This window comes from Larus michahellis, chromosome 7 (assembly GCF_964199755.1).
Source record: "Larus michahellis chromosome 7, bLarMic1.1, whole genome shotgun sequence".
NCBI lineage: Eukaryota > Metazoa > Chordata > Aves > Charadriiformes > Laridae > Larus > Larus michahellis.
Window position 1 is genome coordinate 6,190,268 of NC_133902.1, and position 27,971 is coordinate 6,218,238.

The 27,971-nt window shown below is 40.7% G+C and overlaps 1 protein-coding gene across 2 annotated transcripts; it reads right to left on the reverse strand.

The window, feature by feature from the left end:
• Window positions 1–444: 444 nt before the first annotated feature.
• On the reverse strand, window positions 445–27,953 carry TRIM37 (tripartite motif containing 37). Of its 2 annotated transcripts, none has more exons than XM_074595075.1 (25): window positions 27,753–27,953; window positions 26,071–26,172; window positions 24,682–24,722; window positions 23,502–23,618; window positions 22,148–22,235; window positions 21,168–21,290; window positions 19,877–20,000; window positions 18,291–18,358; window positions 16,653–16,777; window positions 15,221–15,271; window positions 14,690–14,771; window positions 13,102–13,178; window positions 12,447–12,626; window positions 11,579–11,693; window positions 11,133–11,345; window positions 10,617–10,753; window positions 9,835–9,932; window positions 8,872–9,072; window positions 6,459–6,770; window positions 6,094–6,222; window positions 5,172–5,358; window positions 4,365–4,483; window positions 2,510–2,662; window positions 1,609–1,693; window positions 445–1,139 (listed from the first exon to the last, which is right to left on the reverse strand). In XM_074595075.1, exons 1-25 carry the CDS (start codon window positions 27,771–27,773, stop codon window positions 1,136–1,138), a joined length of 2,952 nt encoding a protein of 983 aa, XP_074451176.1. In that variant the 5' UTR covers window positions 27,774–27,953; the 3' UTR covers window positions 445–1,135. The 2 variants fall into 2 exon arrangements, with proteins under 2 accessions (XP_074451176.1, XP_074451175.1); XM_074595074.1 differs by having other exon boundaries at window positions 2,510–2,623; window positions 27,753–27,952.
• Between the last annotated feature and the right edge of the window lie 18 nt (window positions 27,954–27,971).

Here is a 27,971-nt window from a genome sequence, read left to right on the forward strand (position 1 = left end):
GCCCTCTACAACAGTAAACACTCACAACGCACCACCGTAGTGTGCAGCTCCTCCTAGGCCCCCTTCAGTGCTCAGCAGCTGGAACATCTGTGCCCAGGCAGCTCCTGCTGCACCTCCTTCCTTTAGCTGAGAGATACAAAACCAAGTCTGGGTAAAAACTGTGGCTCCTCCACAATTCCTATTTGAAGATACAAGATTGAAACATTTGGTCTGGCTTCTACTAACATAGCTTTAAAAATTCCAAATGGATTTAAGTGCCTTTCGTTGAATAATTCAGGGAAAGAATGAGGTACAGAGCAGAAAAAAGTTCTTCTATAAGCAGTGGGGCATTACAGCACCTCGGTACTAAGGAGCAAGCGCAGCAGGGCAGCCATGTACTGCTCACCCTGACAGCCAGGGTCTACCACTCTACTTATTTACACACAGACACCTAAAACTTCACAGCAGAGTTCAACATTCATTTTATTAACAAAGTGCAAACAGTTTTAAACTAGGAGTTGTACAGCACTTACACTGTGGAACATTCAGACAGAAACAAACGTCAGTACAGCCAGCCGAGACAAGGACAACTATCGGTTACAGCTATTCATGCTTTGTCACTAACCGGGTATTCAGCTTTCATCATAGCTTCACGAGTAGTTTAGCAGCTCAAAATGCAATGCACGGTGGCAAAGAGTTTGGCAATGTGTTCGGTTGGTCCACACCACAGACTGAGGAAAACAACTTCTGCACCAGCTACTTCACCCCAACTCTCGCCCCATCGCAGCTGTCGGATTCAGCAGCCTTAGACAATCAGTTCACACCGTTTAAAATGGGGACATTCACCCAGTGGCTGTTATTCCAATGACACAATAGGACACAGCCTCAAACAGGGCTCCAGCACCTTTTGGAGATTTTTTCCAAGCATCTGAAGCTGGCGGAGCCAGCAGGAATGCAACCTTTAGTGTAAGGCCTTCACAGGTCATTTTACCCCAGTAACAGGTTTAAGACGACTGTAGAAGAACCACACGAGAGTACTGACAGAATGGAGTGTGCACACAGCCAGAAACAGCAGCCTTGGACTAAGCTCCAGTGAATAAACGTGCCTCTTCCCAGGGACACGAGCCGGCAGGTCTTCAGGCTCCAAGCCCGTTCTCTACCTGCTCCAAAGAAAGTCACTTTTCACCGAAAACCCTTGTCCTGGGACAGGTTTAAGGCTTCAAGCAAACACAACTTTAAAAGTCAAATTTTTATGTGCCAGGTACTTAAATCCAACCAGAGTTTTCTGCTGACAATTACATGAGCCTGCAGAACTCAGCCAGCCCCCCCCCCCGCCCCCAGCACAGTGTAATTTCTAAAGATGACCTTAAAAAAACATGGGCAGCCACGTGGCCCTGGGGAGGCAGGACACCACCCAGAAGCACAGCAGGGGCTCACCTGGCTGCTGTTGGTCTCCTAGCGGCAGAGCACCGCATCTCGGACTGTACGAACACCCACCCATCTGCTCACAGCAAGATGAGTGCTGTCTCTCATCTCTGCAGCTCAAGGAGCAAGGAGCGGTACAGGAAAGGTGCGTCCCCAGGGCTACAGCCACCTCCCAGGCTGGCTAAGGCCAGCCCATACAAGTACCTGGTAGTGTCTTCTCCAGTAGCAAAGCTGAGATCATCAGGACCGACTTGATCACCCTCTGGGAACACTGAGCACCGCTCCGAGGCTGAAAACAAACAAAAACCCAGTAACCTTTACCCGATGAGCAATGGGAAGGCAGCAAGTTAACGTTCTATCACCTGCAAGGCCCGCTGTGTTGTACTTCATCCCTAACATACCAGTACACGATGTGCTCAGCCATTAAGACTGTCACAGGGTTTTAAATTTAGGCTACCTCTAAGTCAAGCACAGATATGAGCGACATTTTGATTCTTCTGATGAGCGGCGAGGTTTTAGTACCTGCTGCAGACACACAGCAAAGCAGCAAACTCCAATTACTGAGCCGAGTTGTCAGGCCATGCCGCTAATGCCATGTCAGGTGCTTATTCAGGCCAAAAGTCAACTTCACCAGCATCAGCTGCCACCTCACAGCTTTTAATTTGATCAGAAGGTTAAAGCTTTTCAAAGAAATAGATGAGGTTTTGAAACTCCACTGAAGTGCTCAAAGCACATTCCTGCCAATTAAGATGCAAATCCATGTCTAAGGCGGTGGTTACCTCCCTGAAATTAGCCTACTTACAGCACCGAGCCTGGGACACAGGGAGTTCCAATTCAGAAGAACTGGAGCTATGGGTTTTCCAACACTTCCCCAGGAGACTCACCTAAACTGACTTTTCAGGGCTAGAAAGAGTTCCCCCTCTCCTGTTTCGAGCTGGTTTTAATTAGGATCCCAAGAGAGGAGTTCCAAATCTTACTGGTGCTTGCTTGAGCTTTAATGCCTCTACAGCACTATCGGTGATCTCTGCTTTCCCAGCGCCCTGGCTCACAGGAGCTGAGGCAGGCGCGGGGGGGTTTGGGAAGGTGGGCTCTCAGTCAGCTCTACCTTCGCCTGAGGACTGGACAGAGAAGGAATGGTTAAACCCCTCCGAGGTAGAGGTGGCATCCTCCTGCTCTTCGTTTTCAGTGTCACATTCAATGTCACTGTCACTGCTCATTCCTGGTAGGAGATGAAGGACATGCTTCTGAGATACCCCAGCTGCAAAAAAGCCCAAAAAACCAAAAACCACAAGGCAAAAATGATGGCTGGAGCATTCAACTTTTGTTCATTCAACTTATGTAGCTGGAGCATTCAACTTTTTCACACATAAAAGTTACCAATACCAAATACCGAGAGCTGGCAGGAGAACAAGAGGGAAGGAGCCCATTCAGAGCTAGATGTATTTATCAAAGTAGTAAGGAATTTGCCGGAACAGTGGGTTCTGGCTTTAAGAACAGCCTCATTTTGCTGTGCAGCTCAGCTCAAGAGGAGCAGTTCCAACACGTCGCCAGCTGAGCGCAGGCTCAGGTGTCCCCAGCTCCTTCCTGCCTGAGCTGCCCTCCCCTGCCAGCTGCTCAGGCTACCTCCACAACTAGGACAGAAAATAAAGGCTGCTTTTTTAAGAGTTAAGAGGTAGCATGACCCATGCGGTGGATGTACCTACCAGACCCCTCAAGCAGCAATACTCTATTCTAAAGTCTCACACACAAACCCCATGCTTTTCCTACAAAAAAGAACCACAGCTGTTGATAACCAAGTGGCTGCTTTTGTTTTGCCAGACCTTGAGCGTGCACTGACAGCAGTCAAAACTCTCCCAGTTGTACAGTTTTGTAGGTGACAAAAGGGGTTTGCTCTGATCTTTTACTACTTAAGAGCTGATACTCCTTTCTAAGAAAAGGCAAGTAGTTAAGTGAGGTGCCAACTCTGCTGTAATTTTTCCTCTGAAAGGAAAAAAATTGTAATATTTGCTTCCTGGGGTTTTTAACAATGAAGTATTTCAGTTTTTAAAACATTTTCCTATTAGGCTCTCTGCTATAACAGGAGAGCTGCGGGAGCACATCATGATCACGCTGCAGTGACTAAGAGCAGAAATTCAGTTTTGTCACTGAGAGACCTTCTGTAAATGCCAACTCCTACACAATATTGCACACTGCAGATAGAGATGGATGCTGGCACCTTAATATAGGCTTTGCGCTACCATTCAGTCATTGAAATTCAAATTAGTGCAGGGGTGGAAGGCAGGAGAGTTTTAGCAAGATAAGAAAAACTCTTCTACGTGGACTTTCAGAGAGAAAAAAAAAAAAGGCAATAATATTTTTTTCCAGCATGGAAAGGATGCAGGAAGGGAGGGGGAAAAGTTTCCTCCAAGTCTCTAAGGAAACTGGCTTACGTACCACAACACCCGACACCAATGAAGTGTTGGAGAGATTCTAGTGTGGACGTGGAGGTAGTTACCAACATGGTTTGTCCCTGAAGGCAGAAAACTTAAAAGCCAAGGTCACTGGCTACTATTTTAATTAGATAAGAAATTATTTTCAAGGCCATGCAACTGAACGCCAAAGCAGAGACCTGGAGACATATCAAGAGGCACAAAAGCAACCAGGAGTGTGTCCACAGAAACAGAGGGCACCATCTAACGTTATCTGCCAGGTCTTCACATTCCTGCTGCACCGTAACATCACGAAAAGAGAAGCCACAGACAGCAGCAACACAGAGATCTCTCCTCATTCAGATTTATACTACAGCTGCCAAATGTTAGGGCACAATTCAACAGCCATGAAAACAGTTTGGGTTTGGTTTGGTTTTTTTTCCCCTCTTTCCTCTTTTTGTTTCCCTTTCAAGCCATTTCCATTACAGAAATGGATCACCATAGACCAGAGTGTTGTCATGCTGCACTTGCCCTCTACAACGTCTGATTTACCTTCTTCTGGCCCCGCAGAAGCGCCTTCAGAAAGTATACCCTGCAGTTCTCCACTTTCAGAACTGTTTTCCAGACCACCTGACTGTGTTCCTTCTGTACGACATCCTTTAGAATTTGATCTTAAGAAAGAATTTAGGAGAAATACAAAACCCCATGTTAGAAATTCAGCCTTAATCCAGCTATGGAAACAAATCCTTTTAGTGCACTATCTAGTTTTACTCAGTGTTTAAGTCTCTTGCATATCGACTTAAGACTTCCAGCTTTGATTGATTTAGAAGTATTTAAAATCTTAAAAAAAATAAACTTGGAAAAGTTTATGATGAGTATTTTCCAAAAGTGGTGACTCTTGCTATTTAGAAAAAAACAAACAACTGAGTACTCCATTGCACTTAGCTTAGTTAGCCAACAGGGAGTTATTATGAAACTGCCGAAAAGCAGAGTTCACAGTGAAAAAATATTGTCTTAAATGAGAAAATCAAAAGTGACAACTTTCAGTTAGAGGGTATTTTGCAAGGAGTAGTGGGAAAACAGACTGGGCCTGCCTTTCAAATCGAAGTTTCAGCCTATATCCACAGCTGATCAAAACAAAAGAAAAAAATAAAAAGAGAAGAAGAAAAGATGACTTGTAACCTAGTTATAAAACCAAAAATTGATATCCAGAGGGAACAGCAGCAACCACGTAAACTTCAAAGTAATTTCTCTTCCATGCTACAAGCACCTGCTTTTAGTAGATTGGTATTTTTTCCTTCTAGATCAAGGGAAGGCGGGGGAGGAGATAACAAGAGGAAAAAAGAATAAAACCCTCACCCTAGAGCACCAACTTTTCTGGTCTTCTCTACAGCAGCTAAGCCATTTAAGCCAGAAACCCCCACATCGGAATCTGAACCTTCACAAGGTCTTTCCTCTGGCTTCGGCAGCGCCTCAGAAGCATTGCTGTTAGCCAGGGCCCTGGCAGAGTGATGCCGACTGCTCAACTTCGAACTCCCTACGCCACCTGAGAAAAGAGGGAGAGAAACTCAGAGCACATCCAGCCTTATTTCAAAAAACTAAACAGCCAGTTGTTTCACATCACCAGTTGGGTTCCAAACGTGTATGCACAAGCGCACCTTCCCCACCCTCACCCCTAACACCTTACACTTCCAAGTCAACGTATGGCAACACACACCATCTGCTCTTAAAGCACACAGAGGTTACAGTTACGCTGTGTAATTTTCCAGCTTCTCACCTAAGCCTTCTATATCTATTTAGAAAACAACTGTCATAAGCCCCTTTCCTCTCTGAACACTTGAGACAGGAAAAATACCAACTCTTGTGTTAGATATTTTGTTTCATTACCCTTAAGGAAGCACATCGTAAAACTCAAGAGCAGCACTATCACACTATTCTTTCACCACATATCTCCAGAGTTTTCTTGAGCTCCCTTTAAGCCAAATCTCAATTTAAGCCAGGGTCAGTACATTTTGATCTACAATTTTTACTATAAAGTTAACTCCTGAAACATCTTCAGAGAGACCAGAAGTAACATGCAACACACATATTTACATTCCATGAAGTCAACAGAGCAGCTGTTTTACAGGAGATCAGTTATGAAAGGTACAATAACAATTACATTTGAGAAAGGATCCAGTCAAGCTTCCCTAAACTTCAGTTGCTAAGTAAAAGGCTTCTTGAAAAGCTTTTGTACAACAGATGCTGAGACGCATCACACCACACGACATCACTTGTTTACCTTCAGAAGTTTGACCATCTCCCTTTAAGCGAAGATTGCTCTCCCCACAGTCCATAGCTCTTCGTAAAGACAGACTGCCTGCTGCTCCAGTGCGAATAGGTTTGGGTGAATTACTTTTCTTACTTGCAGCTGCAAAAATATTTTAAGAAGTGACAAGTGTTCAGTCAAACTGCTGCAGCATTCTGTCTTTATGCCTGTTTTAAGTGAAGTTAAGCTCCGTATTACTCTCATTGCTTATTAACTCCCAATGCTGGCTAACTGCAGTATAAGTAACTATAAAAGGTCTATTTCCATATATATACACCACCTGTACAACTGACACCTCTAAGTGTGACATTGAAATCCCCCCTTTTCTATGCACTTACAATTCCTTATGTAGCAACTGGTAACTGAAGACTTTGTCAGTAGTTCCATTCCTATTTCTTGCAGTTTGCTGCAGCTTTCCGTTCCACAGGCGGCTAAAGCACCCTGCTCAATGGAGAAGAAGCTGGGCTGTCCATCACATGAGCCAGCATTGCTGCTTCTCACTTCTGAGAGTTGGTTTTTTACATCAGACATTTTGCTTCGAACTTCAGCCATCTGAGTTTTAAGTCTTTTCAGCATCTTCAAGTCAGGCGGCACACGCCACATCGCCTGGTGTCTCCGCTGATCTCGATCTTTCAGAGAATAGGATGATGCTTTTACCAAAGGAAAAGTTAAAGAACACAACAGGTAAGTAAAACTGTTCTCAAATAAAAACAGGTATCTATTTTTAACGGTTGGAAGAATTCTATGTTTTGCCCTGCTATAAAAGAGAGGGACAGAGAGACATTCTTCTGTACTGGTATGGCACTGGATTATTTAGCTTGCAAGCACTGCGCACCTACTGGGACAGTAGACTATCATTCTCTGCCTGTCACGGAAGAAGGCCCCAAAACTTGCTCACTGAAGAAGCACGGCTCCCAATACTGCTGCATGAATTCTGATGAATTCTGACACCAGTGGAGCTACTACTCTATATTGCCAGACAAGCTTGAGTTCACAAGCCTGGTAGCCAGTTTATGTCAAATTTGTTTTTATAAAATTTGTTGAGCGTCTGTATAAGATTCTCACACCACCAACACATCATGTTAACATACAGAACTCAAAGAAATCCAAAACTAGGGAAGGAATTCCCTTAAGTACCAAACACCAGATGATCAGGTTGAGGAGCTAATACCTGAGTAAGCCTGCACGCTGCTCAGACAGAATTAGATCAACTTTGACATCTATTTGAAGCATTACAAATTCTTTAAGTGTTTCACTGCAAATTCCGCTGTTCAAAACCATAAAGCCAAGCGCCTCTTAGAACCTTCACCGTAGGAGGGAAAGTTTGGCAAACTCCAAATGCAAGAGCGGCTTTCTCTTAGTTGAATGACTTGAATAAGCTCTGGGAACAGACAAACCTTAAGGGAACCTCAGCAAACCAGGTAACTTCAGCTGTGCAGCCAGTAGCTAAAGATGCCCAGGAAGCCATTCCACACAAGAGGAGAACTTAATCTTGCTCGAGCAGTACAGCACACAGTGCAGTGCCCTCTCTTAACGTCCTTCTGTCTAGGCCTTTTTCCAGGCAAAACAGGGCTGAGACTTACAGTCCATATGCTGCCTCCCCTTTTTCACTTATGGAAGTGACTTCCATTTTTGGAAATATGGATTACTTTCAGCTGAAAATTCATCTGACTGTTTACGTGACTACATTTAGAGAGCTAATCACAAAAGAATAGATAGTTTGGGCTAGCTTTTAGATTCAATAACACTGATGCCATTGTTGCAGCAAAAGCAAGGATTTATTTCTAGCAAGTGAACCATTATTTCTCTTCTATTAAATCACCAAATGACTGTTTCAGAATGACCTGAAATAAGATGTTGCAGTAGTGGGCCAGCTAGCTCCAAATAAGTGTTAATCATGATAAGTTTATTATTGAGGTTTGATTTAATTTCAGTTCTTCACTAACAAAACAAGAGAAATGAGCAACCTTCAGCAATAGCCATGGGTGCCAGCATTACGAGCTATCTCGCTTTTGCTGCGCATGAAGTTAATTGCGGTTTTCAGTTGAAGGGTCCTAACTGAACCACAAATGCTCTTCCACGTCTTCGATTATTTGAATACCATCACTATTTTTCCCTCCTGACATTTTGATCCATTTTTCTTCCACAAGCGCTTACATGCTCTTTTCCAGCCTCACTACCACACATATTTTTCTAGTTCTGTTTTAAACGCCTTTTCCATTTCAGGATTTATTTTCTTGTTAGTATACACTGTGCTCCTAGTACTCTCAGCCACTAAGTGTACAAACTGTGTGAAGTGAGAGGTGTAACTGCTTCCTCAGCAGATAGCTGTTTTGTGTTGTTTTGTCTTTCAGTGCTAACCCCTTCCAGAAAAGGGCCTTTCATTCACCTCCCACAGTTGCAGTCAAAGAAACTGCATGAACTGTATCTCTACAATGTTGTTACACAAACCAGCCAGCCAGTTCCATCACATCCCCCGAGAAAAGATGAGAGACCCTCCTTGATACACACTTCTGGTTTGAGTTGAGTCATCCTGCACTCTCAAGCTGAGGTCAACCATTAAGACAAAGAACGCGTTAGAGCAGGCAGTAAGATGCAGCACACTGATGAGCAGCACTGAGGATGTGGCAGTTGAGCTCTCAAAGGACTGCTTGCCACCCTCCTGTCACCTCCCCAGATCTGCTTCTAACTCTGGGATGGCATTCCAGGCACTTCCAGGCTGGAATTATGGGATATGGGATGTACAATTACCTCTGTTCTGCAGAAGAGAGGCAGGTGGACGTGGCTGAAGGCCCCAAAGGTTTTCCATGCCATTTCTGTCTTTTAGATCCAGCAAGTGGATTAAAATTAAGGGATCTATATCTAGTAAACTGCTACTGGCTGTTGAGCCAAGGGCGCTTCCTCCCCGCCTTGAAGGTCTTCCACTTGCACTGGTGTAGCCATGGCTGGTACCTAAGGAAGAGTTACAGGGAAAGAGTGTGCATATACGTGACACAGGTGATGCATTATTCCCTGTGAAAACAAAAAAGACAGAGTTCTACAAGAAGGTTAGGAATTAAAATATTCCAAGAAAGTTAACAAAACATCAGAATTATTTAATGGATTTACGGACTCTGAAAGCAATCAGATATGCCAATTCTGATACCTTTGCCTTAAATAAATATACTTATATATATATTTATTTCAGAATCAGAATATGTCAGAACCTATGGCTAATTTGGGCTATAATCATCTCTAGGCAGCAGGATATTTTAGAGCACCTTTTCATTATTGCTTTTAAGATATACTTCTGCTTGACTTGTAAGGATTCTTTACTTCATTCTCTCCATGTACTTCACGTTTTACAGTGCACTAAAACCAAAGTGAATGTGTCGCGCATTCAGAGGCCACACAGACATTACTAAAAATTTGTCAGTCTACTTTCCATCAGAGCGGAAGGGGTTTCAAAGAGGCAGAAAAGCCTCCCTCCAAACTTACGTATCACTTTTAAACAAGCATATTCAGATGATTCCCACACCCCCCCTTTTTTTTTTTTTATTGAGCCAATGAAATGTTTCTGCTACACTGCAACAATCAGTACAAACCACATGATGCAGCATTTCCAAAAATAGAAATGCCTGCAGAACATGCAGCTTGGTGTTGCTTCCAAGAAGAACGGGAAGGAATCCAGCAGCGTTTCACATATATGGGAATTCTGAAGGCTGTTTTTCATACCTGATGCCCCAGGAGTAGCAGCGGCTGCTGCATCCTCCATGAGATCTCCCTCTTCCAACTCCATATTACTGCTATATTCCACATCATTTTCTCCAGACCTTAGGAAATGATTGGGGTAGAAAAAGGAGAATACAATTATAAGCTTCTGTCAGCTCTTGTTAAATGCTATGGCACACACCTTAATATCTTCTGCATTCCAAACTACACAAACTGAACAAATCAAAGTGCGTTACTTAAATGACTGACTCACTAACGAAGAGTCCACAAGTGCCATACGGATCTAGAATGTAAAAATCTGATCCTGCAAGCTTCTATATTTGTATGTGTTACAACACATTCTCATGTTTTAGTGAAGATTCTAGGATTTGACATCGTCTCGGTTAAGAACCTTAAATTCTCTAGTTTAAGTAACTGTCCTTATTAACACTCTCCTACTACTACAACGCTTCCTAATACCAAACCTCTCTTTTGTTACAGTGTAGAAAAAGGATTTCTTAATAGTGTTTTGGGGAAGAACCTTCACAGACTATCACCTGTCGAAGTCAGAACACTGCACTAAAGTAAATGAAGAGATCAGAAAGATAAGAACTAGCTGACTGAAAATTCAATGTTTAGCGTTAACTATATCAGTTCCTGTTTCCAGTACAGGAAACACCCCTCACGTTGCACTGGAATCCCCCCCACACAGTTGTGGTACAAGAAATTAATCTGTTTCCGGTAGAATTAGGATGATTACCCTGGGAGACAAAGTGATGATCTGAAAGGCATTTTAAGTTACTTACATAGTTTCTTCATCAATATCATTTTCTTCAGTGTTACTAGTTGCTGTTGAACTAGCTGAAGAGCTGCTACCATCAAGGTGGTTCACCTCATCTTCTCCAGCAAGATCTATATCCAGGTCACCATCAGAGAGCTCATGCTACAGGAAAAACAGAACAGGTCTTTATAAAAAAAGAAACATTTCAGTTGCACTTTGATGCATTCACCAAAACTAGAACAGAAACTCTCTCTCCCCAGAGTGTCACGCTATCATACAGAAGTTAGGAGGGTCTCAAAGCACAATAAAAGCTGGTAACAAACAGATAAGTTGGATTTTTCAGCTGCAACTTGGAAACTTTTTTTGTGGTGGGATCTATTAGCTGTGTTCCGGAACATCTCTCTAGTCCCATCTCTCTCCGCTAGCTCTCAAGTGTGGCATCTCCTATTTCCAGGCAAACAATAAGTGAACTTCTGAAATGTAAATTTCTACTGCTACCCTACCATAAAAAAGAAAGGAGCAGGAAAAAGCCAATTCCTACATTAAAGTCCTCATGCTGGATCTTCTCTTCCTCCTCTTCCTTGCTATCTCGCACCAATCCTGGAGCAGCAACATTCTCAAGCAGTACGTCAGTGCTTTGTCCAGATTTCTTTGATCTTGTTTCTGGACCATCATCATTCTGGGGACTAAGATGAGTGTCTGGAGGTGAAATGCCTCGTGATTTCTGAGTCCGAGAAAGTTCAATCGCAAGCCTCTTAAATATCAGAAGGATACACAAAAGTACACATAGAAGACGACAATGGAGCATCATCATCAAATCAAGTTAAGTTTGTTGACTTGCATACATACTATTTTAGTAACATCAATGTCAAACTATCAATAGCAACCCAAACACACAAAATTGTCAAAATATCAACACTGTAACCTAAAAGCAGGTAATTACTGGTCAGTGAAAGATGATTTTACATTAATATACACCCCACTTACTTCTTTAAGGTTATTTATTTGTTGGATATAACTTGTCTGAGCTGCTTCCAATTGAGCAATGTACCAGTGTTGATCTCGGCACTTTTGGAAGAAGGTTGGTGAGCGCACTTGGAACCTTCAAAGGAACATTTCAGAAGGGGGCTTTATTTTTTGTTGGTGGGTTTTTTTTTTCCCCTTCTTTTTTTTGTCACCATCGCTCCTGCCCGCCCCAAATTCTAAAAGCCCTGCATAAGAACATCAGACAACCTGAAATCTAGTGATGAAATAAACTTAACAGACAACATGTACTTCTATACTCAGTATCCTGAATGCACTGAATACCAACACTAAGTTTTTTGTAGGAGAGGCAGTTATATGAGAGGTGGTTATCTTCACAAACCAACACTAAAAAAAGTTAACACGCTACCAAGCATTTAACAGGAGCAAGAGCAGGACTATACCAAGAGTATCTGAAGTAGACAGATAAAGCTTCTATATTTTGTCATAACATTGCAATTCCCATTGCCAGCATCAGTTCTCTTACATTACAGACTTCCTTCATTCCCAAAGTTCTCCCACGCTCACTACAACTGTTTCTAAAGAGGGAGAGAAAACACCCGCTTCCTTTAATTCAGTTACCTACAGATCTCTAACCCAGGCTTATTAGAGTCAAGCGTAGCTACTTCTCAAAAGAAGAAATGTACCTAAAGTTACAACTCCCTTCAGAACATTTTCTTCTTTAAAAGCTTATGACAGTGAAATCCATTTATTACAAAACATGCCACAATTATTTTAAATTCAACTACCTATTTATTTCCTATTTCAGCAGTAGGTGTGATGCTTTGTGAAATGATAGCAGAAAGGAGCCCCACTAAGTTGTCTTCCTTACCTTAGAATCACAGTGTCATTTTGCCTGTTTAAATACCCTTCATTGGCTAGCAAGTCCAAACGAAAAAATCTGTTGTAACCCCAGCACTCTCCCACTTCAAAATCAGAGGCAAACTCTCGAATTATGTTTTTGGTGGGATCGTTGGTGGACTGGTGAACCATTTCTACACGGTACTCATACCTAACACAGGGGAAGATCACAGGTATTAATACCAAAATAAAGATGTCAGGATTGCTGAATGCGTCAAGTTTAACAGAACTGCACTTCCTGGGAGGTTTGCATGCCTAACTGAAGAGGTGATTCGGTCTTAAAATTTTACTGAACACTTATATAAAGAGTACAGGGGGGAAGAAAGTAGTCATAGGGAGTAGAATGGTAAACCAAGTCTAGGATTGAACACTAGGAAATAGATACTCTTATAGGTTGTATTGCCAGCTTGTTTTTTTACTTGAGAAAGCCACTGAATAACAACTTTAAAATACTATCTTTGGTTACGATTCAAAGCTCAATGGACAACAGAATCCTCGCTATTCTTTACAAGAGAGCTCCCCAGTCCCTAGCAACGCTACAGAACTTGAGGCCGTTCATTGCAAACCTCTCCAGGTGCTTTGCCAATAGAAAAAAGCCCAACTGCTCTTACTACAGGTTTGCTTACTTGGATGTCTCTGGCAGTCCTGCTGACAGCTCCAAGAACACAGACAGGTAGTAGCCCCGTACTACTCCATTGCCATCCTTGAAATAAATTAAGAGATAAATTGATTTTGAAAAAGAAAGCAAAAACCAGAAAAACAAAACACCTCAATATACCCTTGAAGTTTAGAAAACAGCTTATACGAATACAGAATTTGCAGCAGTGGTCTACTTTGTATGCTACCACTTTGATTTTTAAACTGTTCTGTGACCTAGAACTCTTACTGTACCTTGAATCAACATGGAGTTTGCATCTAGAAGCACATATGCAGTCTAGTATTGCTATCTCAGATATAAATCTCAAAACAGAGCTTTAATTACCCTGTTAACATTTTAGAGGTTCAATTAAGTGAAAGACGGAATAGACAAACACTTGTCAATGTACTGGAAAAACATATAGAAAAAGCAGTAAAAAAGCTCATAAAAACCTACTTAGCAGTTTATTACAGTCCAATCCTTCTCAAATTTTCAACGTGAAAACAAGTCAGGTTAAACATTAGTTCTGAAATATTTCACATACAGCTGCATTTTAAAGCCACTTAATTTTTGAAAGAGCAATTCCTTTAGAAAAAACATGCAACATGAAAAAGTTAGGTCAGTTAACTGAGAAACAATATTAGAACCACCAGAAATCAAGAAAAATACAGCAAAACCTCCATCACACTCACCTTAATCAAGGATGAAGAAAGGCTCAACTTGAATCTTCTAGGTTGAAGAAACATTTCAACTTACCATTTAAAAAACAAATTTTAGTGCCTTCTGTCAGCACACCTTATGTAGTCAATCCTGAATTTACAATACACTGAAAACTTACACAGGAGTCCACCTCTACATTGCAAGAATACAATTCTGTGCATATGTGGGCTTATACATCAATCCAGTTCTCTGAAGGTGCCATGTACAGTGCTAACAAATAAAACTTGTACTCCATCGCTAAACACCTATTTCTCCAAACACAGCTGTAGTAGCAGACAGAGCTTCCTGGAAGCACTGACCAGACTAGTGGACTGTAAAAAGATGACACCTTATGGGTTAACATTCCAGCACTGACAAAGACATTGTTTCTGAAATCTGAGTATTCAGCCCACTGAAACAATACACACATTTCAAAGTCAGCATTTGAGAACTGGATGCACAGAAAAACAGATTCCCCTTCAACTAATACCTTGTCTTCCCAATTTCCCAAATAAGTATTATTCATAAACATTAATATGGTAAGTTATTCTATATGTCAGTTCTGCAAGAAGCATCTGCAAAAAAAGATAAAAATATCTACTACAGTGCCTCTGGCATATTTGTAAGACCCATTTTTAATTGCTTTTAAGTTAACCAGATTAACTATAGTGAGAACGTTCATGCTGGTTATCTGGAGGCAGAGAGGGAATACTCCAATGGTTGATGATCAACTCTGCAACCTTATTACGTTCTTTTCTTACAGCTTTTTATATACAACATGAGAAGGAACTAACTGATGTTTCCTTACAAGTGAAGTGTATGAATGCAGGTTAAGTGCTTTAGATGGGATAACAACTCTAGTTGAAAATATAACTCACTGGATAAACTTTTAGCCTCCAGCAAAGTCCTGACACTTGAAGAGGTGGACTGTAAACAGGATCTGCTCGCTGACGCAACGTACTATTGAGAAAGGAGAAAAAAAATATATATTTGCTATTGGCACAAAACAAAACCCTCCATGAAACAGTAAGCTGTACAAACACTCGCATTCTGACACTCTAGAACCATCCTTCTTGCTGTACACGTCATGTAGCAGCACATGAGGCCCATGCAAAATGTTAAACGTCCAGACAAATACATGCATTCCTTGCAAAATTATTCAATTTTTTTTAAAATGAAAAATAAACACTTTGCCTTTTTCATGGAAAAATCTTTTTAGCTAACAGTTTAGCTAGGGTTGATTGTTGTTCACCCAGTAAACAAGAGATTTTTCATTGCATTCCTATAGCTTAGTTCATACTCAATAGTTTTCTGTAGAGACTACTCTGTGTTTTAAAGAATACTACTCATGTACAGAAGAAACAGAGAAAGCCTCACAATATTCACAGTAATTTAAGATACATACTTACCTGAAGTTTTCCAAGACAAACGTAGTTGAGTCATAGGCTGGAACCAATTCACTGAGGAGGGGCAGAAAAATTAAATACATTAGAGTTGAATAACATGACATTAAAAATCACAACTTTTGGAATCTTCAGAAGCACTTAAAATTATTTAGATCACCAGAGACACTGAAATTCACTAGGACTACACTGGGTTCCTTCAGCACTTCTGAAAACTCCATTTATAAGTCTTCTCCCCAGTACCTCTCCATGTGATATCACACAGCAAAACAAATATTCTACATTACAAAGGAAAAAGCAACCAAATATATTTAAGAGGATTTTCCCTTTTACCTGTGATGGCTAATAATCTCTTAATATGGTGAATTTTTAAGGTAAGACTCCTTGGTAGTTCTAGAAAGAATGAAACTATTGCATGTTTGAAAGTACAAAGCTTAAATGATATGTGTTTCAGAGCAGGAGGTAGCTTAGTGCCATTGGAAAATTAATATTCAGATTTAAAAACTCCTCAGAGGCATTTAATTATTCTTTTCAGAAAGCATATCAGGACAGTAGTTTTAACATTGCATTTAAAGGCAAGCCAAACTGATTTTTGCTAGAAACCACAAAATTATTTGAGGAATTCTTCTAAGACTTCTCCAACTTTCAATTTTTCGGAGATGCTTTTCTGCCAGCTAGCTTAAACTCTCACTAGACTTCCTCAGAACCCAGCACTAGCAGCACTCTCTTTATGAAGAATTGTGTTATGCAGTGATTTTGGCTATATATTCAGAATTAAGGTGACCTGCAGAACCATCTCATGAGAGCCTTGCAATTATATACTGAATGACCCAATAATAAGAGAAAAAGGACAAATCCGTAAACTAAGTGTAAAATATTGTCAGCTGGAACCCACTGTCCCAACTCCCCAGCAGGGACTACAGACATAAAATAAGCCCTGCTGGAACAGAAGAGCCTACTTGCGGCACAGGTTACTAAGAGGAGTAAGTTAAGCAGTTTATCATTTTCAGTGTCTAAGCCTGGACCCAAATTTAGTCAGAGATATCAAGTTTAACACGGAAAGGGATGGAATCCTGCTACCCCCCAGATTACTATTGCCATTGCTCATAGAGCTAAGAAGCATAATGTCCCTTTGCTAGAGGCAGGTATCAGGCAAACCTCTCCATCAGCCACTTATCATCCACTCTTTCAAACCCAGATGTTAAAATACAACGGTACTGTCCTGTCCTACTTTTATAAGAGGCTGATGCACATTAAAAAAAAAAGTAAATCTACCTCCCAGACTCACTGAAACAGCCTCATCCATACAGTGATAAAGTAAAATAGGGAAGAGAGAAATCTCCTCTAAATGACTTTAAACATTTTTTAACAACCAAAACAAACATTTATAAGACAGCTTTCATTTCAAGCTACAATGGAAAGGAAATACAGTGCTTACCTTGTGAAGTCTGGGGGGACAGGAGTAGTGACAAATGAGGCCATAGGTTTCCGATGAACCTGCTGGAACATCATCAGGATCTCTGAACTTTTGGATATCAACTCACTCTTACTGCAGGATCGTAACTATGTGAGGCAAAAAAAACAAGAAAAAAATCCTTATGTCATTAGTAGAAACCATAGGTTTTGACCACTTTTGATTTGAACAAAAAAATTGTATGCCTGTCACAGCTTCAGAAAGATTACCCACAATGCAATGCAAAATGAAGCTCGGAGGTTTTGGTTGTTCTTCCCCCCCCAATTTGTTTGGGTTTTACTGTCCTTGAAACTGGCAGCTCTTAAGACTAAGAATTTGCCTCTGATAGCCAGTGGTCACATGTTCTAAAATTAAAGTAGATATTCTCATTCTGTCTCGCTCCAAAGCCTGTTTGGGAAGTCCTGAAATATTTAAGACTCTGAAATTCTACAATGAAAGTTACAGCAACTACTATGTACTTCACTTAGGTTAAACTAATTTATATGTAAGATGTCTGATTAATACCGTGGACATGTTTCACTAGTACCAATTTGTTATTATTTTAATGTGGTTTTTTTCTGCAAAACAGAAGCCGATCTGCCGAGTTGCATCCACGTTGCCATTCAGGATTTATAAGGTCTTCATCTGGGCTGCAATGTAAGTAATTTCTGAATGATCTATAGACAGAGAGCTCTCAAGAAACAGACAAAAAAATATGCTGATGCATGGTACGCTGGAGCTCTCATCCTCCTGATGTCATCGGTTCTTCAACTAAGACATTCCATCATACGTATGCAATAATTAACTTAAGCGCAAGGAGAACACGATAATCGCTGATCAGGTGATAAAGCCAGCTTAGCATTCTTACCCAGCCAAAAGGAGTGCAGGGAATGAAAAAGAAATACAGGACAAGAGACATCACTCAAAGTTTAGCCCCCATCCCCAACCTAATATGTCAAACTCTGATGAACGATAATTACTGGATGCAGTAATGCTTGAAGGAAAAAAGCCCTTCCACTTCCTCAGAGCAAGCAGAAATTGTTCAGGGCAAGTACAATCAAACTCTGCAGATCTTGAATATTTCATTTACAAAAGCTGAACTCGTATAGCTAGAAGCAAGATGAAAAAAGCGGTACCGTTTCATCTTCTTGGAAAGACAGGAATAAAAGAACTAGAATCAGTTCAGTTTTCCTCAAAAGCACAAAGAGGCACAGAACATTTTTGTTTATTCTCCATTTATAGCTACCACTATTCATATGCAGTTGGCAATGGCAGAACTAACAGAATCTACCCACATGGTCTAAATGCTAAGTTACCTTAAAAAAGCATGTAACTCTGTAGTTTTATATGATATTGCTATTAATCCCAGTACGAGTTTTTCAAGCGACAGAAGACAACACCTTTCACTACTCCTAGAAGACAACACCTTTCACTACTCCTAGAAGACATGCTTGTTTTTAAGAAGAAATTGTGCAACCTAAGGCCACTTAAGTGAAAAGAGACCCTCAAGAAGTAGCTCTATCCATCAATTAATAGTTTAAAAATAAATTCATTAAATAATAAGAAAGGCTGACTGAGGAGAGAATCTATGTAACATAAGATTTCAGCTCTTCTCATGATCACCTGATGTTCCACTTCTTGAAGTAGGGATTCCAGAAGTTCAGTTTCTTGAGTAAGCGATGTCTTTTGACCTGTTTAAAGAAAGGAAGACATGTTTAAAGAAGATATACTCACTGGATTTTAAGAACTTGAGCTTTTTTTTTTTTTTACACCTGGAAGCTGCCCCAAAACCTACTAAGGTAAAGGATTTCTAAATATACCAAGGTTGATTGAGAAAACACTTTAAAAGCAAGCCTATGGTTTTAATTAGAGCTGTAGTGAAGAACTCGCTTGAGGTTAAGACAGTAATGAAACATTCTTTGTGTCCCAGAAATTACAGTTTTGTTGTTTTGGGGTGCTTTTTTTGACAAAAAAAGCAGATTTGACTTCGCCAAATTTGCTGTCATCCAGACAAGTCTCTCTCATACATTAGCTGACACTTTTCTCCTAAAAGCCACCATTTCTCTGGACTTTGATGTTTAAGTGTTTTCTTCATAAAAAAGAACAATGTTTAAATGTGTTTGTGCATTTCAACTGTCATGAAGACCACGAGGAGAAAGAATAAAACACAAAACACTAAGTCACATTTGTCTGTTTTCTATCATGGGGATTTACTTTGTCTCCATCACACATTATGTACCTGAAGAGTGTTTGGCAGTCCTTAGAAAAAAGGTGTTACATGGGCAAAATGTTAACTCTAAGACATTTTACCACAGCCTTAAGACTGACCGTTAATCAATATACACTAAGCCAAACCTCCAACCAATTACTGTATTTGATATAGGCACAAAACATATGAATACTGGATTTAATTTAAAGCAAACATTTTAAAGTACTGACATGAATTTCTAGAGGAACTTGAAACACAGCTAATATACATTTATTATGTTGTTCTGGTTTTAATGGAAACAAACGAAGAGAATAAATGAAAGCATTATCAATGCTAAGGACATTTTCCAAGTATGAACATTTCAGGTTTTCTTATGGGTGCGTGAAGATTTCAAGCATCGGAAACACATTTTCAGCACAGCTATTTTATTGCCTTACTTTTATTCCTGGGACAAGTACACAGATTGAGAATCTATTTGCCTGTGTACTTTGATCTACTGGTTGTGTACCTTGCAAAACTAAGGTCACAAGTATAACGTTTTGAGAGTGTCTAAAGAAACTGATATCCCAAGATGGTATCACATTTAATATGTACTCCTATCAATGCATCATGGCAACGAAAGTGCACGTGGAATAAGAAGGTACAGATGCAAAATTAGCTGAGCAAAGCAAGCACAGTGTTATAGCCAACTGAGGAATATTCTGTCCTTCTCATTGACAGCTACCCTTAATTTTTAGTAGTGTTGCTTCTGTAAGCTTCAATACCTGTTAAGTGTACTACCTGTCTTCTCACCTCTATTTACACCAAAAGAGAGCTAAAGTGACCAGCAGAAGTGTCGGGAACCAAATTAGCAGCTCTGATTCCAGAGCTGTCAGTAAATTCTGTCAGTGTTTAACTTGCTTAACACCATAAAGTGTGTAAGGAGTCATACTCCCAGGGCACAAATTTACACGTTGTTAATATATTGTTCCTACTCATAATAGATCAGGCAAATACCTACCCATTAGTGTTATAAGCTTGTTCTTCAGCTGAGTGTCCAACCGGGCAATCATCATCTCCACTGCATTCCTGATTTCCCGAACTCGTTCATCCTTCGCACTACGCACTGCCTCCACATTCCTCTCCTAAAACAGCAAAAAGCACACACAATAAGCTTTCACGCTTTCGCATGTTTCACTCATTTACATGTTGACTCCACACACTCAGATCCCAGCAATGCCTAGGCCTCCTTGGAGACCCCTCCATCCCTATTTTTCTATGAGGAAAAAACAAAAAAATCCTGGTCTTACTGAAGCTTGCATGTTTAGAATAAGAAATCAGGGATGGGTTTTTAGATGAGCTATATTACAAGTTATTCCTGTTGCCAGTTATAAATATCCTTTGACTTTTACTGAATACATAAGTGTGCCCTCTGGTGGGTGATCAAAGGTTAACAGTAAAGCTGAGCAACATTTTCTCATTACATAGAGATTTGTCATAGGGACATTGTTTTGTATCAAAATTTGTAAATACAACTGCCAGTTGCTCTTCTGTAACCTGAGCAGCACAGAAAAGTTACCTACTTGGTAACAAGAATAATTTGATAAAAATTGCACCCTTCACCCTGGAAGGTGAAGGCAACAATCCTCTCAGCATTTTACAAATCCTTACAAGAAGCCCACTCAGTGATGTAACATTTGAGCTGAAGCAGAGCTAACCTACCACTGCAGGTGAAAAACAACTACCTGAATAATAGCACAGACAAAAACCATATGGAAACTTGTTTAAAAAAAACCTTATTTTATTTGCACAAAGACTACACTTCAATAAATGTGTTCAGCAGAACACAAAAATAATCCTTCCTAGAATACAAGGAACTGTATCAAACTGTTGGAATTCCCACTGAAACTGACAGAGTTGAACAGCTCTAACTGGTGAGCTGTTTTACAGCTCTATTAGAATAAAGCATTTTTATGCTTGTTTAGCATGGCAGACTGCACATCTCTAGCTTTTAAATAGCATATACCAAAAGAAAAAATCCCTGTTAGTTAACTCACATTTTTTTCTGTCTGGCAACTACAAAACCACTACTGAGAATATGTTGATCTTTCCGTATTATCTAGAAACGGAGACTAAAATTTAAAAATGTCTCTTTATGGGATAATCTGATAACCTTCAAAGAAGCAACAGCTTCTGAACAGGTACTGAAAACACCATGAGCATATGAAACTTCCATTTCCTGCTTTACAGTTATCCTTTGACAATGGTGCACTACAGGAAAACTTAACTGTTATCTTGGATTAATTTCTTACCACTTCTTGCACCAAACTGATCAATTCCATGAGTCTTCTCCTAAGCTTTGCCACTTCTTCATTTACTTTTGTGACATGTTGCTCATAGATTTCTGCCAGTGGCTTAAAAGTATGTCCTCCATGCTGTTAAAGAAAAAAAAATGTGAGAAGAGGAGGTGGGGAATAATAGTGCATCTCATTTTAACCTTATTCCACTCCTATTAAATTACTGAAAGAGAGGGGAAGAAAGCCTCCTAGCGTATCACTCATTTTGGAAAAGTTCCAAAGCAGATTGTATGTAGGAAGTCTGTCTTTCACTTCCCTTCATAAGTCATGAATTCAGCTTTCATACCATCGAAGCTTCCTGTCAAGAGTTATTTGGAGTCTCAGCAGTCCTCCAAAAATAAACCACTTCATTCACTGTGCAATTCTTTAACAAGAAGGGTTATTCCATTTTTGTTATTATTATTAAAACACCCTTCCCAGACAAAGGCAGCACGCTGTTAACCGCTTATATTCCAAACAACAACAGCAGTCGATCCATGAAATACTCAACTGAAAGGATATTAAGCAGTGTGGTGAATTGTGCTACTAATACAGCTTTGAAGATGTTCAAGATTACAGGCCAGGATATTTAAATAACATAAGTGTTATCTATATTCTCCGAGAAAGACTTATCCCTTTGCCCATAAAATTCTCACCACCATGTAAAGTTTGTCCAAGACATCATGAAGTTCATAACAAGGAAGGTAATTCTGACCTCCTTTCGGCAAAAAATTCAATTTACTTTTCCAATTATAAACAGAAGGTATCGCCTTTCACAACCAATGTTCACATTAAATTATAAAAACCCATACAACTGCAGTATTTGCATGGCAATCCAATAGCCATAACAACAGCTTCATAGCATTTCTATTTCTTGAAGCTGCTGTCAAACATGATGCTTGTAGTCTCTTATTGTAACATACCACATGCACATAAGCAAGAAAGTCTCTTCTTACCATTCCTCCCCAAAGTGCGCACTGGTGGCAGATGCACTTCTTACAGGTCCAGCAGAAAACACTAAGCTTTTCATGATGATTTTCACACCTTAAACAAAAAATATACATTTCAGCAACAGAAAATAGCTATCAATTTTCTGCAAACTTAACATTTTCACTTGTTTTGCTACCCGATACTGACAGCAAAGCACAAAACATCAGCATACTATTGCAAGAATAATACTTATATTCAGTAAAAACTTTCCGTAAAATAAATGTTGCTTAGTATCCTCTCAGGAAGTACTTCACAGAGACAGAAAGAAAGTACGTTGCTAGAATTGGATTTCTACCCAGCAGATAAAGGATATCATCAATGAATACAGATCAGAATTCTAGGATTTAATACTTCACATTATTAAAATCTTAATCATATGCAACCAACAGTAACTACAGAGCAATGGCTTATAAGCTTTTTGGGCAAACCGATCTTTGTAATTTCTTAAAATTTCAGGAACAGCATCAATGAACAAACTGAGCACAGACCAGGCCAGACCTAAAATACACGCCTCTCCCTTCCCCCTCCATTAGGATTCAGGAACTTGGGGAGGAGGCAGGTATAGAACACACAATTAGTCCCAGTCCATTTTTCAATGCTTCTTCTCACACTTTTCTCCTCCAAATCTCCAGAATATATCTTAAAACACATAATAGCACTGGTAATGGGATAAAACCAGGAGAAAAGCGTTCTGAGAAAGTACTGACAGTTGCTCCTAGGAAGAAAGTGTATCAGAAAATACAGGTGGCTCCAAAGACAAGGAAGGAGAATGAACAGGAGTAACGTGACAGATACAGCAGTAATAGTGCTTTCTGGGGAACTTTATATATTTTCTTTGGTCTCAAACTGGGTTTATCATTTACATTTTCACAAGGGACTAGAAGACATCTTCCCAGAACAGCTTCTCTGCTTTAATTTGCAGAGGTACCACATCAGCACCCACAGTCTTAATGGGACGGCCAAATAAACAAGCCATTGAGAGAAGATTTTATTTCAGATGTGTGGTCACTAAGAAGGGCTAAGAGCCTTAAGAAGCATTACTACCCTTCGTATTTTCCACATCTCTCATTTCAACTAGATTGAGCTGAACTAGAAATAGTAGTTTTCGAGGGAAAGACAACAAAAAGCTTCTACCGTTTCATTAAGCATGTCAGAAACAAACTCTGACTTTTAATCAGTGAGAAACAACATTGCTTCTGTCTGCTAAACAGCAGCACAATTCAGCTTTTAAGTAAAAGTTATCAGTTTGTGCCCTGATTTTAATAATGAGCTGAAATTAAAAGCCCACAAAACGCTTTATGTGAAGAATGCTACATTTACTTGTCTTTTTCATTTTCTTCGTGCTTTGTGAGATTGCACAGTTGAAGTGTATCAAGCTGTTGCGTGACCTCTTCTGCCCAACGACAGTTTACAAGCTCTCGTAGCTGCAGCGGGGCTCTGCAAGAAGCATTGTTAGAGTTAGAGTAAGAACTCAGCTCCAGGAGCTAAAAGAGAAGCATTGAAGTGAATTCAGTTCATCAATCCTACACTACCAGCAAAGTCAATGTCAAAAAGCTGAAGCAGTACTAGTTATTTCAGAAGGGGAAAAAGTAATGTTTTAAGTCAATTTCCTCATTTAGGGGCTGGGGGGAGGCAGGAACCACAACAAACCACTCCACAATGACATAAAAAATAGCTACATGGGGAACCCAAGAACTATTTCCAGATTTCTTGATAGGCTCCTGGATTATACTGGGTAAATAATTTCATTTCTCAGTGCTTCTTCAATTTCTTCCATTATTCAACTATCCCCATTGCAGTGCTTCAATTATCCCCTTTGTAAAATGTAGATATATTTACCTCCTTACAAGCATTTTAGAGCTATTGATCAAACACTTTAAAAGCTGAATATTAAAAAAAGTTCTGCAGAAATAGTTGGTTAGTTGTTTTTAAATACCTCCCTTCCCTTAGGGGAAAAATATGCTACCTTCCAAGCTTTGGTCTATCAAGAACTAGAATTGCTAGGTAGTCAAAGAATAGAGTGCTAAGGAGTGCCAGGGTTTGGGGGGACGGGGTGGGGCATCGTATTTAAAAAAGCAAGCAAACAAAACAAACAAGACATTGTAGCTACCTCAGACAAATCTGCAACATAATGTAAATCTCACAGATTATAAATACACAATTCAATCTGAAAACCGAAGTTTCTGGACTCTGACTCTTACAAGGAGAATATAAAGAGTTCTAAGGGGAACACCATCTGGTTACTCTTATTACACTAACTACGTGCACTGAAAACAGCAGTGTAATAACGGAAGAACAAAGATCTTGCTTAGCTAGTCACAAAACTAGAACATATTTTAGAATAAGTATTATCCCAGGCTAGACTTTTATAGTAACAGCAGGCAGGTCTCAAAAATCAAGCTTGCAAATTTAGTGCAACCCACACTGAAAAAAGACCGTTCGTAACAGGACAGTACATCCAATTCCTGATAATTCATTTCTGATATTAAAAATACCTTACCTACAATGAGGGCACTGAGCTCTTTGTTCAGTCAGCCAACGCTATGAAGGAAAAAAGGAAAAATATTTTTAAAGAGACTGTAAGAAAAGAACTGCAAGCAAGCGCATTCTGTCATTAATTAGGAGTTACCTCTTTTTATTATAGCTTTCCTATATTCCCCCCCCCTTTTTTTTTTTATGGATTTGTAATTTAACTGTTCAACCACTTAGTCACAGAAGCAGCTGCTATTTGTATCTTAGTAACAAAGCAACCACTTTTCTTTAGATGTCAAAGACACTTCAGTTAAAATTATACAGAGAATTTTGAGGTACCAAATAGTCCAATAGAAACCACAGACCTGGCGCACAGACTAAAGAGCACGTTTCAACAAAAGAAAGCAAGAGATACAGCAAGCGTATTTTTCAGAGTCTAAATTATTAGTCTTCAAGGTAACTTATTTCTTCCTCTCAGGCTATTTATAGACAAGGTAGATACCTGCGGATCAATGATCAAATCCACAAGGATCCTTGGAATGCTTCTCTTCCAGAAAGCTCCAAAGACAAGTAGCTGAGAAAAGAATTTCATCTGCCCACTATAATTTACAAGTGTAAAAGCTTGGCAGCTGAAGGACTTATATTTGTCAGCTTGCTGCTACATTTAAAGATTCTCATGAATAATCTCTCACCACCCAGCAGCAATATGTCATCTAACATTCTTAATATGTAAAACAAATTCTTCACCTATAGGTCTTGTCACAGTTTTCAAAGTGAATGATGATTGTTCCGATTTCTGGAAATACTACCTGAGGTCTGAAAGCCTCAGATGAACCCTCTCCCACCATACTAACCCATAACAGGTTCTGAACTTGGAACTGAAGTGTTATACGTTGGTAACCATGACCTTAATAAATTAATTGAGGTAGCTTCGGCCTGCTACACCAGACTCCCCTGAGAAGATTTAGCCTGTATCTGCTCATATCATACTAGTTTGGTAAGCATTCAAAAGCATCTCCAAGATGATAAGAGGTGATGTTATGACCTTCTGTTGCTCCATACTGACAGATGCAAAAAATCAGCATTTGATTCCTGCTCCAACTTTCATCTTCCATACAGGCTTCACTGACTCTCAAAAGATGCTAAAAAAAGAGATCATTATATGCCTGTTTCTTAAAAGCAATTATTCCAGTTAGTCCCTATAATTAGCACTACCAAATGCAATGCTCAGCCTGCCTAGTTTTCCCTCAGAGTGTCATAAAAGCTTTTGAAAGGGAAACTAAAGAGCACAGAGCAGGAAAAAAGAATCCTTGGAACTCCTGGAAAAGGGGCAAGAAAGAAGCAAGAATGTGTTTATAAGATCAGTAGGTTTTAAGTTCATACATTTGTAAGAATGAACTATAATAAGCAAACTCACCCGAATACAACTGAAACAGCACAGCTTGGAGCAATGAGGACACAGACGTGCATCACGCAATTTTTCCATACAAATAAAACATCGGAATACTTCAGCAATGCTCTGCAAAGGGTAGATTATCGCTATTGTTAAGCCACATACTTCAAACATATCAGAGTTGCATTTGTTTCCCAGGCAGATTGCCAGGTTTCATAAACACAGCCCCATTCCAAACAGCTCCAGAGAGTGCATCTCAGAGCGAGATAGAAAATGAAGCACCATGGCTCTCCTCCTCGCTTTCTCCTACATTACTCCAGCTCTCAGCACCCATTTTATAACACTATTCTTCTTCAAAGAATAGTTTCTTTGGTTTACTTTTTTCCAAGAGGGCCTTCCTGTAGTCAAGATATTATTCCTGCTTGTGTTCACATGGGATTGAACAGTTGCCCAAAATAACTGTGCTGCACCTGCAGATTCTGAATCCACGAGTTTCAATGTACTGGCACTAACCTAATTCATAAGCATGGTAAGTGCATATATGTATTGTGCAGAATGTTAATGAGAGGGGTTGAATTGGACAGGGCATTTATTTTATTTTTACTTTTATAAAATTGATATCCTTTTAAATTCTACCATTAGCACTAGCTCCACAATTTCTACACTCTCTCATGCCCAATTTAATCAATCTTGGGCAATAAAAATGTAATTGAACATATTTTTTTAGTATACCCATTTGAAAAGAGATGCATTTTGTTCTAGAATACAACCTCCTCACCTCTCTCCATTCCCAAAATGAGAACGCTATTTTGAAATGCCATGGGATGTTTGCTTTCCATATTGATAGATATTTTTTTTTTCACAGATAAAGAAGTTTTACATTCTGTATTGTACAGGAGTTAGATATCCGCTGGCTTTAACAATGGAACTTTGAAAGATTCTTCAGATGGGCTAATTTTAAAATTATAAATTAGCACAAAGGTGAGGCATATCTTCAATATACAGAAATGACAGCATCTCCCATGCATTAGCGTCTTCTTTAATGGTTGCAAATCATTGGAATGTGACACATGCGTTTACAGGAAGTTATCCCACAAGGTCTTTCAAATTCTTCTCCTGTTTGGCCGCTATTAATAGGGACCACAGCAATGCGCGCAAGCTGTCCTGGTTACAGCCAGCCACCACCGCACGCTGTGCTCTCACACATGCCAAGGCGGTTTCTGCCAGCGCCAGGTCTCCATCCACCTCCCCAACAGGCACCTCTGATACTCCGCCAGTTTATTTTCTAACCTCGACTACGGAAAATAACTGCGTGTCACCTAGAAATGCCACCTCTTCACAGCCTGCTCCCCTTCTGCCCGGCTCATGGGCACACACAACAGCCCAGCTCCCTGCCCGGCGCATCCCTGCAACCCACCCGCCGCCCCTCAGGCCGCCCGGAGCCGGGTACCGCCCGGCCCCCTTCCCCTCACGCAAGGCGGGGGCCGCAGCCCGGCGCCGGCGCCGCCACCGCTTCCCCCCGTAAATAGGCCAGAATGGCCGGCCACAGCCTCCCGCTGAGGGACCCGGCCCCGCCGCTCGCCTTTCCCCGCGGAGGAGAAGGAGTAGCCGCCCGCCAGCTCCCCCTCGGCCTCAGGGGCTGCGCTTCCCCCGCACCGCCCTTCCCGCCTCCCCTGAGGGAGCCCAACCGCCGCCCAACCACTCACCTCTACGCTCTGCTCGTCCATAGCGGCGGCGGCAGGGAGAGGCCCTCGCCGGCCTCTCTCCACTACCGCGCTGCCCGGGGAAAGATGTTTAGTAGCCGGCGGGGAGAGGCCGTGCCCCGGCCCCCGCCATGTTCGCGGGGAGCGGGGCAGCTCCGCCCTCCGCCCGCCCGCCGAGGGGAGGCGAGCCCAACCGCCGCCCGCGCTGCGCAGGCGTGAGGC